This window comes from Coregonus clupeaformis, chromosome 35, assembly GCF_020615455.1.
Source record: "Coregonus clupeaformis isolate EN_2021a chromosome 35, ASM2061545v1, whole genome shotgun sequence".
NCBI lineage: Eukaryota > Metazoa > Chordata > Actinopteri > Salmoniformes > Salmonidae > Coregonus > Coregonus clupeaformis.
In genome coordinates, this window is record NC_059226.1 from 17,440,972 (window position 1) to 17,455,732 (window position 14,761).

Consider the following 14,761-nt stretch of genomic DNA (forward strand, 5'->3'; position numbering starts at 1 on the left):
TTGAGTTGATTTCTGACATGCTGTTCCTCCTTTTTCCGTAGTGTATTTCTGTATTGTTTTACTGATTCACCATAGTGAAGGCGTGGGCTCAGGTTTTCTGGGTCTCAATGTTTTTGGTTGGATATTTTTCTCCATTTCTTTCTTTCTCTCTCTCTCTCTCTCTCTCTCTCTCTCTCTCTCTCTCTCTCTCTCTCTCTCTCTCTCTCTCTCTCTCTCTCTCTCTCTCTCTCTCTCTCTCTCTCTCTCTCTCTCGGTGTGTGTGTGCGTCAGCCTCGTCTTGTTGTTTCTTCTTCAGCTGATACTAAGTCCTCTAATTAACTTCTTCCACCCCACTCACCACTCTAACTCTAGACTTGCCTGTAACTGTCAGAACTTTATGGTCTGCCTTGTGTAATGAATGGAATATCTACAATACCACAGTAAAGGCATGTTGTTCTGTGGTTCATATTTACACTATTTGTTCTGTTTCTAATTAGTGTGTTTTCGCCATGCTGTATGCTGATGTCTTCGAGGTTAATGGTGAAGGTGCAAAAAGATGGTGGCCCCCATGTACTTACCACAAATGACTTGTTTGCTAAGTTCGCCGTATTGTACATTGCTCTCCGATACAATTTTTTTGTACCGGCTTTCGTGCAGTATACATGATCCCAAATCTAGCTCCAAGACAGTGGCAATTTGAAAAAAAGAAAAAGTTGATTGTGCTTATTTACTGGCACATTGAACCATGTTGCACGCAGTAGTTTAAGAACTCTGTGGACCAGTGCTAAAAACAATGACGTAATATCTGAATTCCTCCATCTTTATGCACCTTTGCCATTGAACCATCTTTCTTCCTTTCCACTCTCTGTATCCTGTTGTCTCTCTCTCTCTCTCTCTCTCTCTCTCTCTCTCTCTCTCTCTCTCTCTCTCTCTCTCTCTCTCTCTCTCTCTCTCTCTCTGTCTCTCTGTCTCTCTGTCTCCTCCCCATCTCTCCCTCTGAGAGCACACTCTCATTCACAAATAGAGGCCAAAAGAGGCTCAGCTGATGGGATGAGATTATCTTTTTTTTTCTGATTACAAATCAACCTCAGCTTAAATATATACAAAAACACAACTCCCTTCTCTCTGGTCCATCCCTCCCCCTCTCTCTCCCCTCCCTCACTCTAGCTTCCTTTGCCCCCTCCCTGCCTCTGTCCCACCCCTTCTCTCTCTCTCTCTCTCTCTCTCTCTCTCTCTCTCTGCCAGCTCTAAGGACGTGTCTCATTCACTCTTGCTGCGCAGGTTGTGAGCAAGGGAAAGAGAGGGAGGAGAGACAGAGAGAGAAACACACGCCACCTAGAACGGTCAAACAAGAGTAACAGAGCCAGACAGAAACAGGGAGAGAGGAAGAAGGGAGGGAACAGGGGAGATAAAGGAGAGGAGAAATAGCTGACAGTGAGTGAAAGAGGAGAGGGACAAAGATAAACAAAGAGAAGTCCATCTGTTTTGTTTTTGAAGGGGGAGAGTGGCAGAGAGGTAGAGAGAGATAGAGAGAGAGAGAGAGAGAGAGAGAGCGGTAGACCCAGCAGAAGCAGGACTACTGTACGGTGTGTTGTGTTGGGACCTTCCTCCAGGGAGCCTAGCGGAGCAGAGCCTGGTGCCTGGTGAGAGAGTGACCCACCTGGGACACAGACACAGCCATGGATCCCTCTGCGTCGGCTGAAGTTGGGGACGAGTGCAAGGAGAGCAGGAAGATCCACTTTGCTGTGCAGTCCTCGGCACCCACCCAACTGGACCCCCGGCAAGTAGAGATGGTAAGTGAGAGAACTAATTTGACCTGGGTAGAACAGTGTCTGTGTGTGTACAGTCAGTGTGTGTTTAGCTTGTCCTCAGTTACCTATATGTGTGTGTGTGTGTGTTCATCGTGTTCTGTGTGTGTTGCGTCTGACCTGTGTGTCTAGTGTGTTTTTTTGTATGCATCTCAGTTTCTCGTGTGGTGCACGTCTGCTACAGACCGACCTTACAGCCAACCCTAGGGATAACTTATTGTTGATCATGGTACTGGGACAAACCATGCCATGTTGGACCATCAGTCTCAACTGTAGTGTGACATCTTTCTTTTTTTATCTGTGGCCTGATCCTCTCTGTCTTCTTCTGCCACATGGTTGAGAAAACAGTGTTGTCATATCTCCTTCTAGGCTGTTTCTTATACTTTATTCTTTGGCCTATTTAACTATATGTCCCATTGTCACTGGATGTTATTACTCTGGCCAGTTCAACCTTGTAAAAGTCAACCATGGTTTGTTATATCATTGTAGTCACAGCGCTATAGTTAATGATTATACAAGTGACTAATATTTGTCTTGGTCTGACAGATTTTCTTTTGGACTGCTAGCCCATCTCACTTCACTTATTTCCTTCACTACTCAGTTTGTGGAGTCTGTTTCCCTGTCTTGCCTAGTTATTTTCTCAGTTTGTGGAGTCTGTTTCCCTGTCTTGCCTAGTTATTTTCTCAGTTTGTGGAGTCTGTTTCCCTGTCTTGCCTAGTTATTTTCTCAGTTTGTGGAGTCTGTTTCCCTTTCTTGCCTAGTTATTTTCTCAGTTTGTGGAGTCTGTTTCCCTGTCTTGCCTAGTTATTTTCTAGTGTTTGCCTGTAGTCATATAAAGATGGAACGGGACAATTCTGGTTCTTCTCCTTGGCCCTGCAGCCTGTTGACAGTGTGTTTAATTTTAGTCCAGGAGAAAGTGGGTCAAAGTAGGAGTTGGTTGGTGCTGTGTGAGATCCAGGCCAGTGCCTCAGACCTGAGAGAGAGAGAGATACTTTACGATGGCGGAGTGCAGAGAAAAAGCACAACCTGTTCTCCCTCTCTTTCACCTGTCTGGTGTCAGCTCCCTGAGCTGCTGTCCCTGTTACAGAGCTCTATCTCACATCAGCTAATAGTTTGGCATGGCACCATCTCCATGCTTTAGCCTGATTGAATCACTTACAGTGTGCAGTCTCTGACTCAACGGCACGACTGCAGCACTCATACATCTTGGGATGTGAACCCATGACCCTCTCCTCTCCCTGTCCAACGGCCTTCTCTGCTTCAGCCCTGAAACCCTCTCTCTCTCTTAGAGACATGTTAAAACCCTCTGGTCTCTTAGTCAACGTTTTTATGTGAATTTCTGTTGATGGCTCTCTTTCTTCCTTTTTCTCAGAGGAACTGTTGCTCAATCTCCCCTTACATCAGAGGTTGCGATAGATTATTTATATCAGCCTGCAGCTGCAGGCAGGCTGACTCTGGCCTTTGCCCTTTGGCCAGAGCCTCCTGTGGGGGCAGCTGGCTGGCCTGGCCTCCCCCTCCATGGGGCATCGTGTCTGGCTGGCGCCCCCATCCGGAGAGCAGAGGCTGGGGTCATCTGGTTTATTTGGAGGCAGTTCAGGTAGTTTACAGTAAAGTCCACATTAACTTTCACATCTAAATAGAGGCACAGGTTAAATGGTGCTGACTGTACTCTACTCTGGGAGGGGCTCCATGAAGGGACTGCTGTCTATGAGTTGTGTTGTTTGTTTGTGTGTGTGTGTGTGTGTGTGTGTGTGATGTAATGTAAGTACAATCTAGCGTGTGTGTTTGTGGGCGAGTGTTGAGGTGCGTGTAGTTACTATACCACACAAACATACTGTCACAAAAAACGACAAAAGGGAGTGTGGGGAGATTGGAGGATGTGTCACAGCTGTGTGTCTGTGGTTGTGTGTGTGGTGTGCGTGTGTGTTACAGGAGATACAATCTAGCAGTGGTTAGTGTGGGGCCCCAGGGACACTGGGGTGGACATAGTTAATGACTAAGACTCATTTTAGGAGACCCTCATTATCCCACAGCAATTAAACACACCCACGCATGTATACAAACACACAAACACACGCAAGGCCAACGTTTGCTAAGGGGGTTTGATACCCAACTCACTTCAATTATGTTAGCACAACAGTTTTAATGACAGCTATCAACTCTTGCTACGTAGACTACAGTACAGTTAGTATACTAAACTAGCAGAGGCCCATAGGAGTCATTTACCCCGAAAGCGCAACTAACATGACTTAACAAACAGCACCGTCACAATGACCGGTTGTATACTACCGCAGGGTTGTTTCCATGACGACCGGCCGCACAGCAACGTTCCACAGCCTCCCTTACAGATAACCTCTGAAAGGTCACTGTTTTAATGGAGGAATGTCTCTGTGTGGTTGGGTCGTTTGCATAGGCACTAGCCCGCACATGTGTAAATTTATGAGTGGGTCCAGGATCCTGATTTCTACCCTGGGGGTTTTAATGTGAGAGCGGCTCCCATATCTGACACCTACGCTGCAGAGTGTGCCCTGGACCTGACAGAGAGAGAGAGAGAGAGAGAGAGAGAGAGAGAGAGAGAGAGAGAGAGAGAGAGAGAGAGAGAGAGAGAGAGAGCGAGAGAGAGAGCGAGAGAGAGAGAGCGAGAGAGAGAGCGAGAGAGAGAGAGAGAGAGAGAGAGAGAGAGAGAGAGAGAGAGAGAGAGAGAGAGAGAGAGAGAGAGAACGGAAACATGCCCCACGGCAAGGTGACCAGATTTTGGATATAAAATCTGGGACATTTTTGTTGTAGCTAGCAGCGCAAAAAAATTGCAAAAACAATGGCATGGAACTATATTTAATACATTTTCACTATAGTCCTTTCAAATAAGTTTAGTAATTATAACACAGAAATTGATTACCCATCCTAGCCTATCTAATCATTTTCAAGTTTGGTAGCCTATACTGTTGGATGCAACACTTTATGGTTCATGCAGTGGTTAAAATGTATCACTGATCAAATGTTTGCCTGAACATTCTCATAAAAGGCCTGTGGTGAAGCCACGGGAGCAAACGAGTTTGGTACAGGGACAGACAAAAGGTTTACATGCAAATCTGATTGGATACAGCATTGGATTATTGAAATATCAGACTCAATTGAACTCCAGAGTTGCTTTTTTTCTTTCTGAGGGCTAATCAGTGAAATTTCTGGGGACATTTCCGGGGACAGCTCTAGCCGGGGACAGCTCACCAAAATCAGGGACTGTCCCCAGAAATCGGGGATGTCTGGTCACCCTACCCCACGGCCTCATTCACACTTAACATTCAGACCAACTAGACAAGAACCCAGCAGGTCCACTGGGTTGATACACATGTAGGCTATGACCACTCAACATCTGTTTTAGGAAAACTTCATGCAGATAAGATTTGTGTTCCTTGACAGTCGTTTCAACATTAGATGTGTTCATCCATGCGCTGAGATTTTCCCAAAGGAAAAGTACGATTTTAATAGGGAAAAATGTAATGCAACTCTTGTGTCACAAAAGTCATTGTGGTGGCCTACATTACTGGATCAACAGCACATGGCAATGTGTGTTTAACCTCCGTATTCCCCCATGTAATGCTCTGGGAGGGACTGGTGTGGGGAAATGTTCATAATGGACACAGATTAGGGTCATCATTCAGACTGAGAGGCTCCAGTTGATTCACTCACAGTGAGTTGGCCCGCCCCATCCGTCTATGGACTAAACACACAACACAAGCCCTCTCCACACTAATCCCCATGTCAATCCACCTATGATCCAATGGATTGATAGAGAAGCTCATGGGACCGAGGGTATCAAAGTACACCAAAGGGCAACAACCGCCCGGTCACCTATTTTAGGTCCAATCTAAATGAATCCAGCAGATGGGATAGAGGGCCTCTGTTGGGGTGGAGGGGTGAACACCCTCACCCCACCTCACTCTCCTGAGTTACGTGCCCTTCCTCTGGCCGGGCGTCTTACAGAAACCTTTGGTTCAGCAAGTGTTTGTGGGTAAACACTGTGGATCTGATGGACTGTCAATATGCACTCCTAACCAAAGCTTCTCAGTGGAAGGCCCAGAGCACAAAGCATGCTGGGTTGGTAAGACATGATCATTTGGCTAAAGGTGTGCCCCAGTGATCCAGCATGTGGAGGCTACATGTGTGTGTCATGTCATTGGAGTGGGCTCTAATCCAGAGGTGATTCAGTAATGCAGTTTATCTGCCAATGGGATGTTTCTAATGATGATTATTCCAGTAAATGTTATGCTTATTAAGGTGTTACATTACAGTGAGGGAAAAAAGTATTTGATCCCCTGCTGATTTTGTACGTTTGCCCACTGACAAAGAAATGATCAGTCTATAATTTTAATGGTAGGTTTATTTGAACAGTGAGAGACAGAATAACAACAAAAAAATCCAGACAAACGCATGTCAAAAATGTTATAAATTGATTTGCATTTTAATGTGGGAAATAAGTATTTGACCCCCTCTCAATCAGAAAGATTTCTGGCTCCCAGGTGTCTTTTATACAGGTAATGAGCTGAGATTAGGAGCACACTCTTAAAGGGAGTGCTCCTAATCTCAGTTTGTTACCTGTATAAAAGACACCTGTCCACAGAAGCAATCAATCAATCAGATTCCAAACTCTCCACCATGGCCAAGACCAAAGAGCTCTCCAAGGATGTCAGGGACAAGATTGTAGACCTACACAAGGCTGGAATGGGCTACAAGACCATCGCCAAGCAGCTTGGTGAGAAGGTGACAACAGTTGGTACGATTATTCGCAAATGGAAGAAACACAAAAGAACTGTCAATCTCCCTCGGCCTGGGGCTCCATGCAAGATCTCACCTCGTGGAGTTGCAATGATCATGAGAACAGTGAGGAATCAGCACAGAACTACACGGGAGGATCTTGTCAATGATCTCAAGGCAGCTGGGACCATAGTCACCAAGAAAACAATTGGTAACACACTACGCCGTGAAGGACTGAAATCCTGCAGCGCACGCAAAGTCCCCCTGCTCAAGAAAGCACATATACAGGCCCGTTTGAAGTTTGCCAATGAACTTCTGAATGATTCAGAGGAGAACTGGATGAAAGTGTTGTGGTCAGATGAGACCAAAATGGAGCTCTTTGGCATCAACTCAACTCACTGTGTTTGGAGGAGGAGGAATGCTGCCTATGACCCCAAGAACACCATCCCCACCGTCAAACATGGAGGTGGTTATGCTTTGGGGATGTTTTTCTGCTAAGGGGACAGGACAACTTCACCGCATCAAAGGGATGATGGACGGGGCCATGTACCGTGAAATCTTGGGTGAGAACCTCCTTCCCTCAGCCAGGGCATTGAAAATGAGTCGTGGATGGGTTTTCCAGCATGACAATGACCCAAAACACACGGCCAAGGCAACAAAGGAGTGGCTCAAGAAGAAGCACATTAAGGTCCTGGAGTGGCCTAGCCAGTCTCCAGACCTTAATCCCATAGAAAATCTGTGGAGCGAGCTGAAGGTTCGAGTTGCCAAACGTCAGCTTCGAAACCTTAATGACTTGGAGAAAATCTGCAAAGAGGAGTGGGACAAAATCCCTCCTGAGATGTGTGCAAACCTGGTGGGCAACTACAAGAAACGTCTGACCTCTGTGATTGCCAACAAGGGTTTTTCCACCAAGTACTAAGTCATGTTTTGCAGAGGGGTCAAATACTTATTTCCCTCATTAAAATGCAAATCAATTTATAACATTTTTGACATGCGTTTTTCTGGATTTTGTTGTTGTTATTCTGTCTCTCACTGTTCAAATAAACCTACCATTAAAATGATAGACTGATCATGTCTTTGTCAGTGGGCAAACGTACAAAATCAGCAGGGGATCAAATACTTTTTTCCCTCACTGTAGTTATAGCTTATTTACAACAAAAGGCAGTGCTTTTTCCCCCCCTCTAAGGTCATCACAAGAGCTCTTGTTGATGAGTGTCTTGTTATCAATAACAGCATTAGTGGAATTGATTGGGCTGGTGTAATCAAAGCACTGTGGATTGCCAATTGTGTGATACATTAAAAAGTAACAGCTGTTATTAATTTATATTATTATTATATTATAAAAAGACAGCAAACTATTGTCCCACAGTAACAACAAAAAATATAGAAAACAATGGCTTAATCATGCCCATACCAATAAGGCCTTTTTGTTTTACTTACACCGTTTTGTTTTGTTGTGTTAATTTGAGAGAAGTGTGTGTCTGTGTGTCAACCTTAAAGAGCAACTGCCCCTAAAAACCAACTACTAATTTAGATATCAGCCCATGTGGCATTAATATGAGTCAGAAACAGTTATTCTACTGTCAAAACTGACTACGCTACAAAGTGTAAATAGGATAATTTTGGTCATAAAGTCAGTCTCGTCCCAAATTGAGTTTTGTGAGACTTGTGGTCTTGACTGCATCACAATGTAAATGATTGTTGGGTTTGTTTCAATCCTGCCCACATGCCCACAGCAATTTGGAGTGTAGCTGCAGGTGACCTGATCGTGGTAAATTTGGGTTGACTTTGGATATCACTATGGGGCTGGATAGGGACCATCTGTAAATTACACCATGTACGTGTGACAATGTATTAAATTCCAACAGCTCCAAATTTCAATGACTTAAAAACCTCAAACCAACTATAAATTGTAGAAATTCATATACAAATATTGAAAGCATTTCATGAGAAAACTAAAATCTTTTGTCATTTACATTGTGTAATTTATCGACGCCCTTTAAATAGATCAGGAGGAAGTGGCTTTGCGACTCCCTGTGGCGTGTGATTTGGAGGGTCAGGCGCAGGAGGGTAAATCACAGAAGAAAGGTTTATTCCGTATATATGTCGATACAAAGTACAAGGAGCTCCACCGAGCTCATATAACCTCCACAATAAACAATCACACACAAAGACAAGGGGGCAGAGGGAACACTTATACAGGGACTGATGAGGGGAATTGAAACCAGGTGTGTGTAATAAACCAGACAAAACAAATGGAATGATGAGATGAGGAGCGGCAGTGGCTAGAAGGCCGGTGACGACGAACGCCAAAGCCTGCCCGAACAAGGAGAGGAGGCAGCTTCGGAGGAAGTCGTGACACTCCCCTCCACAGTGACCACGTCATTTGGTTGTATTGTGGTTGTGTGTCTGTTGTTACAACTGTCAAGTGTTCCTCAGCATGTGTGTGTTTACTGTCCAGCAATGGTGCGCAGGTTTTTGTGCAAGCGTGTATGGGGTTTTGCGTGCACACTGCTGTGAGCAGGGCTGGGTAGGTCATCCATTACAATTACTAATTACCTGTCCAAAATTGTAATCAGTAAGTTAACTTTTGGATTACCCAAACTCAGTAACGTAATCTGATTACTTTTTGATTACCTTCCCTTTAAGAGGAATTAGAAGATGACAAAAAGGATCCATCAAATGCATTTGGTGTGTCATCATAGTGATCTGACTTGTGGTTAGACTCGCTCAGGTGGAACAAACTTAAATTTTTGCCTTTTTTCAATGCTGAAACGAATGTCATTGAGAAAACAGAAAGGTGTCATATTGTATTTTTTTTCTGCCAACATCCTTTCAGAATTTAAAAGTATTCCAAGAAGTAATCATCAATTTTTTCAAACGTATCTGTAATCTGATTACAATATTTTTTGCTGGCAACGTAACTGATTACAGTTCGTTTTTTGTAATCAGATTACATGTAACGGATTACATGTTATCAGTTACTCCCCAACCCTGGCTGTGAGGGTGTGTCACGATTCTCTAAAGCAGAACCCAGAAGCAGACCAGGACAAGGTGAGTAGAACGAAGGTGAGTATTTATTTACAGATTCAAATGTGGAAGCAGAATAATCCAGGAGACGGAGCGGGCAGCGGAGGTGAGTTGGTGGGAGTGAATAGGCAGATCCAATGATGTCACAGAAGCCACCGACGACCAGGCAGGGGTGGGGTGAATGTTCCGGGAGAATGACTGTAGACAGAGTAAACGAAAGTAAGTACACAGCAAGCAAAAAGTACAAAACAACAAAACTAACTCTAGTAACTTTGAGGCTGACACAACATACTGTTCATGGCTAACGATCCGGCAGGGAATGGATGTCAGGTCAGAGCTTATGAAGAGAAGAGGTGATGATCAGGACCAGGTGTGCAGATAGCTGATGAGATGCAGGTACGGGTAATCGAGAGATCTCCCGCCTAGCTTCGTCGCCCGGCAACCAGACAGGGTGTGTTCAGGAACCTTCAGGAAACAGACTCCAAGACAGAAAACAGGCAACTCAGGCAGAAACAGACTCAGGAAGCGGGATTCATGACAGGGTGAGGGTTTACATTTGCATATCTAGATAAAATCTTATTCTATTAGGAAAGTGAATACCATACTAATACTGCTCCTCTTTTTAATTGAATCATATTGATAGACTATTAATAAACTCAGGCTGATTGACATTCTGTTGTCCTTTACATGCTTCCTATGATCAATGTTTTCCATGTGGCTTCTCTCTCTCACTATTTAACTGTAGTCAATATGAATGTTTCTCTCTTGTGTAGTGTAGAAGATATATATATTTTGTGTGACTGTATGTGCTCATACTTGTGTGTGCCTGTCCTCTGTGAGTCTGCATGTGTTGTATAAACAGGTAAAGCACAAATATTGAAATTAGGCAGTGTTTTGTGGTGTGATGACACTGTACGCAGTCAACATAAGATCAACCAGAGAGCACTTCAAGAGCATGGGGGCTTATTATGATGTAACACGTGTGTGTGTGTCTGGGTCTGTGTCTGTGTGTGTGAGTGTGCTGCTAAAATGCTTCCACCCAACCCGGTGTTATGATAAATGAGTTCCCTGTTGCCTGTTGGTTTTGGGTATACACATATACAGCACTGCAACAGCGCTCTCCATAAATCACACCTAGCACTGCCTACTTAAATGTCAACTCCATAGGAATTAACATTATATCTTGTGAAATTATTATCCCATGGTATGAATATAATTTCAGTAGAATGCATTCATTTACATAATCTCAGACCCTATTCTAAACATGCACATCCACATAGTAGGTAGTCTTGCACATGTGCACTCTTGCACTATCCATCCACTCCAGCCAGTCAGCCAGTCAGCCAGTGAGCCAGCCAGTCAGCCAGTCAGCCAGTCAGCCAGTCAGCCAGCCAGTCAGCCAGTCAGCCAGCCAGTCAGCCAGTCAGTCAGCCAGCCAGTCAGCCAGTCAGCCAGCCAGTCAGCCAGTCAGTCAGCCAGCCAGTCAGCCAGTCAGCCAGCCAGTCAGCCAGTCAGTCAGCCAGCCAGTCAACCAGTCAGCCAGTCAGCCAGCCAGTCAGCCAGTCAGTCAGCCAGCCAGTCAGCCAGTCAGCCAGTCAGTCAGCCAGCCAGTCAGCCAGTCAGCCAGTCAGTCAGCCAGTCAGCCAGCCAGTCAGCCAGTCAGCCAGCCAGTCAGCCAGTCAGTCAGCCAGCCAGTCAGCCAGTCAGCCAGCCAGTCAGCCAGTCAGTCAGCCAGCCAGTCAGCCAGTCAGCCAGTCAGCCAGTCAGTCAGCCAGCCAGTCAGTCAGCCAGCCAGTCAGCCAGTCAGCCAGTCAGCCTGCGAGCTACAGGCTCTCAGCAGTGCACCCTGCTGCTGTGACAATAACAGCAGTACTATTTCCGATGAGGGGAGAGAGAGGAAGGATTATGATTTTACAGCTCTGTTACAAACAACAGTGGTGGTGTGTGGAGGTGTGGGCTGGATCTGTCATGCTAACTGATCATACCAGGAGTGGATCAGAGGGTTGGGTCAGTACCAGGACCAAGAACTGCCTACGTGGGTCTGGGTTTAGGTCTGGATGTAGGATAAAGAGTGCAGGAAGGAAGTGTGACTCAAAACAAATGAAAAACAAAAATTCATCTGGATCTCTGTTTCATCAACACACAGGAGATGTAGCATTATGTTTTTATTCCGATTCCTTCTGTAATGTCAGGCTTTTAGCATTGAGCAAATGTGTTTTCACGGGTTTGGCAGAATGAGAGATGAACTTGAATGAACATGAATGAATTTGTATTTGGCCGTTTTTATCATGCTTTATTATTTGTGGGTTTAGGGCTCGATTCAATCCGTATCGTGGAAGATCCGCGGTATATAGCGATTGGAATTTAAAGACAATGTTCCCGCTGCATATGTCGGCTCAATCGGAAATTACCCTTACATTTCAATCGCACTATACTGCGGCTCTTCCGCAATATGGATTGAATCGACCCCTTAGTGTTTGTATAAGAAAGGACTTATGTGGAACAGTGGAACAGTCCGTGGTTGTACTCAACTGACTCTTGACCGATGGCTAATTAACTGAGCGGTGGGGTGTGTGGCAGAGGGGTAGTGCAGTGGGCAGGTGGGTGAGGATGGGTAGTAGGGTGGGCAGTTGGGTGATGATGGATACTGGGGTAGGTGTGACATCATACTGCCAGTAGCTATAATTACTTCCTGTATGTGTGGTCAGTGGAGAACCCCTCCAGCTGCTTCCTCATAGTGCCCATCTGTTGGCTCAGTTAGCCATTGGTGGGGTCAAAAGTCTCTTAGGATGTTTGCTGGTTACTCATCGAATCCCAGTGAATGGTGTCTGATATCATCATCTCTTCTACTGTGACACTGTGATGAGTGTGAGTGGATCTGACGAAGGTGTGACATGATAGAGCTGTGTAGCTACTGTACTGTATGTGACTCTCTCAGATGTTAGATTAGAGAGAAAGGGGCTGAGGTTCCTATAGGTGGGTGTATTAGGGTGTAAGAAGAGGTACATGGAGACAGTATGGGCAAGCTATTGGGATGCTGGGGTTTTATTTAATTTGATTTATTAGGATCCCCATTAGCCAATGTCAATTGCGACAGCTAGTCTTACTGGGGTCCGACACATAATGAAAAATACATTACAGAAAAAATACTTTACAATTGATATACATCAGTTACACATACATCAGTGGAGGCTGCTGAGGGGAGGACGGCTCATAATAATGGCTGGAATGGAATGGCATCAAACACATCAAAGATGTGGTTTTCATGTGGTAGATACCATTCAATTGACTCCATTCCAGACATTATTATTAGCCGTCCTCCCCTCAGCAGCCTCCACTGACATACAGTGAGGGAAAAAAGTATTTGATCCCCTGCTGATTTTGTATGTTTGCCCACTGACAAAGACATGATCAGTCTATAATTTTAATGGTAGGTTTATTTGAACAGTGAGAGACAGAATAACAACAAATAAATCCAGAAATACGCATGTCAACAATGTTATAAATTGATTTGCATTTTAATGAGGGAAATAATTATTTTACCCCTCTGCAAAACATGACTTAGTACTTGGTGGCAAAACCCTTATTGGCAATCACAGAGGTCAGACGTTTCTTGTAGTTGGCCACCAGGTTTGCACACATCTCAGGAGGGATTTTGTTCCACTCTTTGCAGATCTTCTCCAAGTCATTAAGGTTTCGAGGCTGACGTTTGGCAACTCAAACCTTCAGCTCCCTCCACAGATTTTCTATGGGATTAAGGTCTGGAGACTGGCTAGGCCACTCCAGGACCTTAATGTGCTTCTTCTTGAGCCACTCCTTTGTTGCCTTGGCCATGTGTTTTGGGTCATTGTCATGCTGGAATACCCATCCACGACCCATTTTCAATGCCCTGGCTGAGGGAAGGAGGTTCTCACCCAAGATTTGACGGTACATGGCCCCATCCATCGTCCCTTTGATGCGGTGAAGTTGTCCTGTCCCCTTAGCAGAAAAACATAATGTTTCTACCTCCATGTTTGACGGTGGGGATGGTGTTCTTGAGGTCATAGGCAGCATTCCTCCTCCTCCAAACACGGCAAGTTGAGTTGATGCCAAAGAGCTCGATTTTGGTCTCATCTGACCACAACACTTTCACCCAGTTCTCCTCTGAATCATTCAGATGTTCATTGGCAAACTTCAGACGGGCCTGTATATGTGCTTTCTTGAGCAGGGGGACCTTGCGGGCGCTGCAGGATTTCAGTCCTTCACGGCGTAGTGTGTTACCAATAGTTTTCTTGGTGACTATGGTCCCAGCTGCCTTGAGATCATTGACAAGATCCTCCCTTGTAGTTTTGGGCTGATTCTTCACTGTTCTCATGATCATTGCAACTCCACGAGGTGAGATCTTGCATGGAGCCCCAGGCCGAGGGAGATTGACAGTTCTTTTGTGTTTCTTCCATTTGCGAATATTCACACCAACTGTTGTCACCTTCTCACCAAGCTGCTTGGCGATGGTCTTGTAGCCCATTCCAGCCTTGTGTAGGCTAACAATCTTGTCCCTGACATCCTTGGAGAGCTCTTTGGTCTTGGCCATGGTGGAGAGTTTGGAATCTGATTGATTGCTTCTGTGGACAGGTGTCTTTTATATAGGTAACAAGCTGAGATTAGGAGCACTTCCTTTAAGAGTGTGCTCCTAATCTCAGCTCGTTACCTGTATAAAAGACACCTGGGAGCCAGAAATCTTTCTGATTGAGAGGGGGTCAAATACTTATTTCCCTCATTAAAATGCAAATCAATTTATAAAATGTTTGACATGCGTTTTTCTGGAATGTGTTGTTGTTATTCTGTCTCTCACTGTTCAAATAAACCTACCATAAAAATTATAGACTGATCATTTATTTGTCAGTGGCGCAGTGGTCTAAGGCACTGCATCGCAGTGCTAGCTGTGCCACTAGAGATCCTGGTTCGAATCCAGGCTCTGTCGTAGCCGGCCGCGACCGGGAGTCCCATGGGGCGGCGCACAATTGGCCCAGCGTCGTCCAGGGTAGGGGAGGGAATGGCCGGCAGGGATGTAGCTCAGTTGGTAGAGCATGGTGTTTGCAACGCCAGGGTTGTGGGTTCGATTCCCACGGGGGGCTAGTATGAAAAAAATAAAAAAAAATAAAAAAATGTATGCACTCACTAACTGTAAGTCGCTCTGGATAAGAGCGTCTGCT

General features: G+C 45.1%; 1 protein-coding gene across 1 annotated transcript in view; it reads left to right on the forward strand.

The window, feature by feature from the left end:
* The first annotated feature begins 1,214 nt into the window (after positions 1 to 1,214).
* The window catches only part of LOC121570225 (protein phosphatase 1 regulatory subunit 1B-like), a 32,539-nt gene continuing 18,992 nt past the window's right edge, over positions 1,215 to 14,761 (forward strand). The window contains exon 1 of the mRNA XM_045210884.1: positions 1,215 to 1,772. Coding sequence (XP_045066819.1) covers positions 1,659 to 1,772 — 114 coding nt within the window. The 5' untranslated portion in view covers positions 1,215 to 1,658. The remainder of the gene's footprint in view (positions 1,773 to 14,761) is intronic.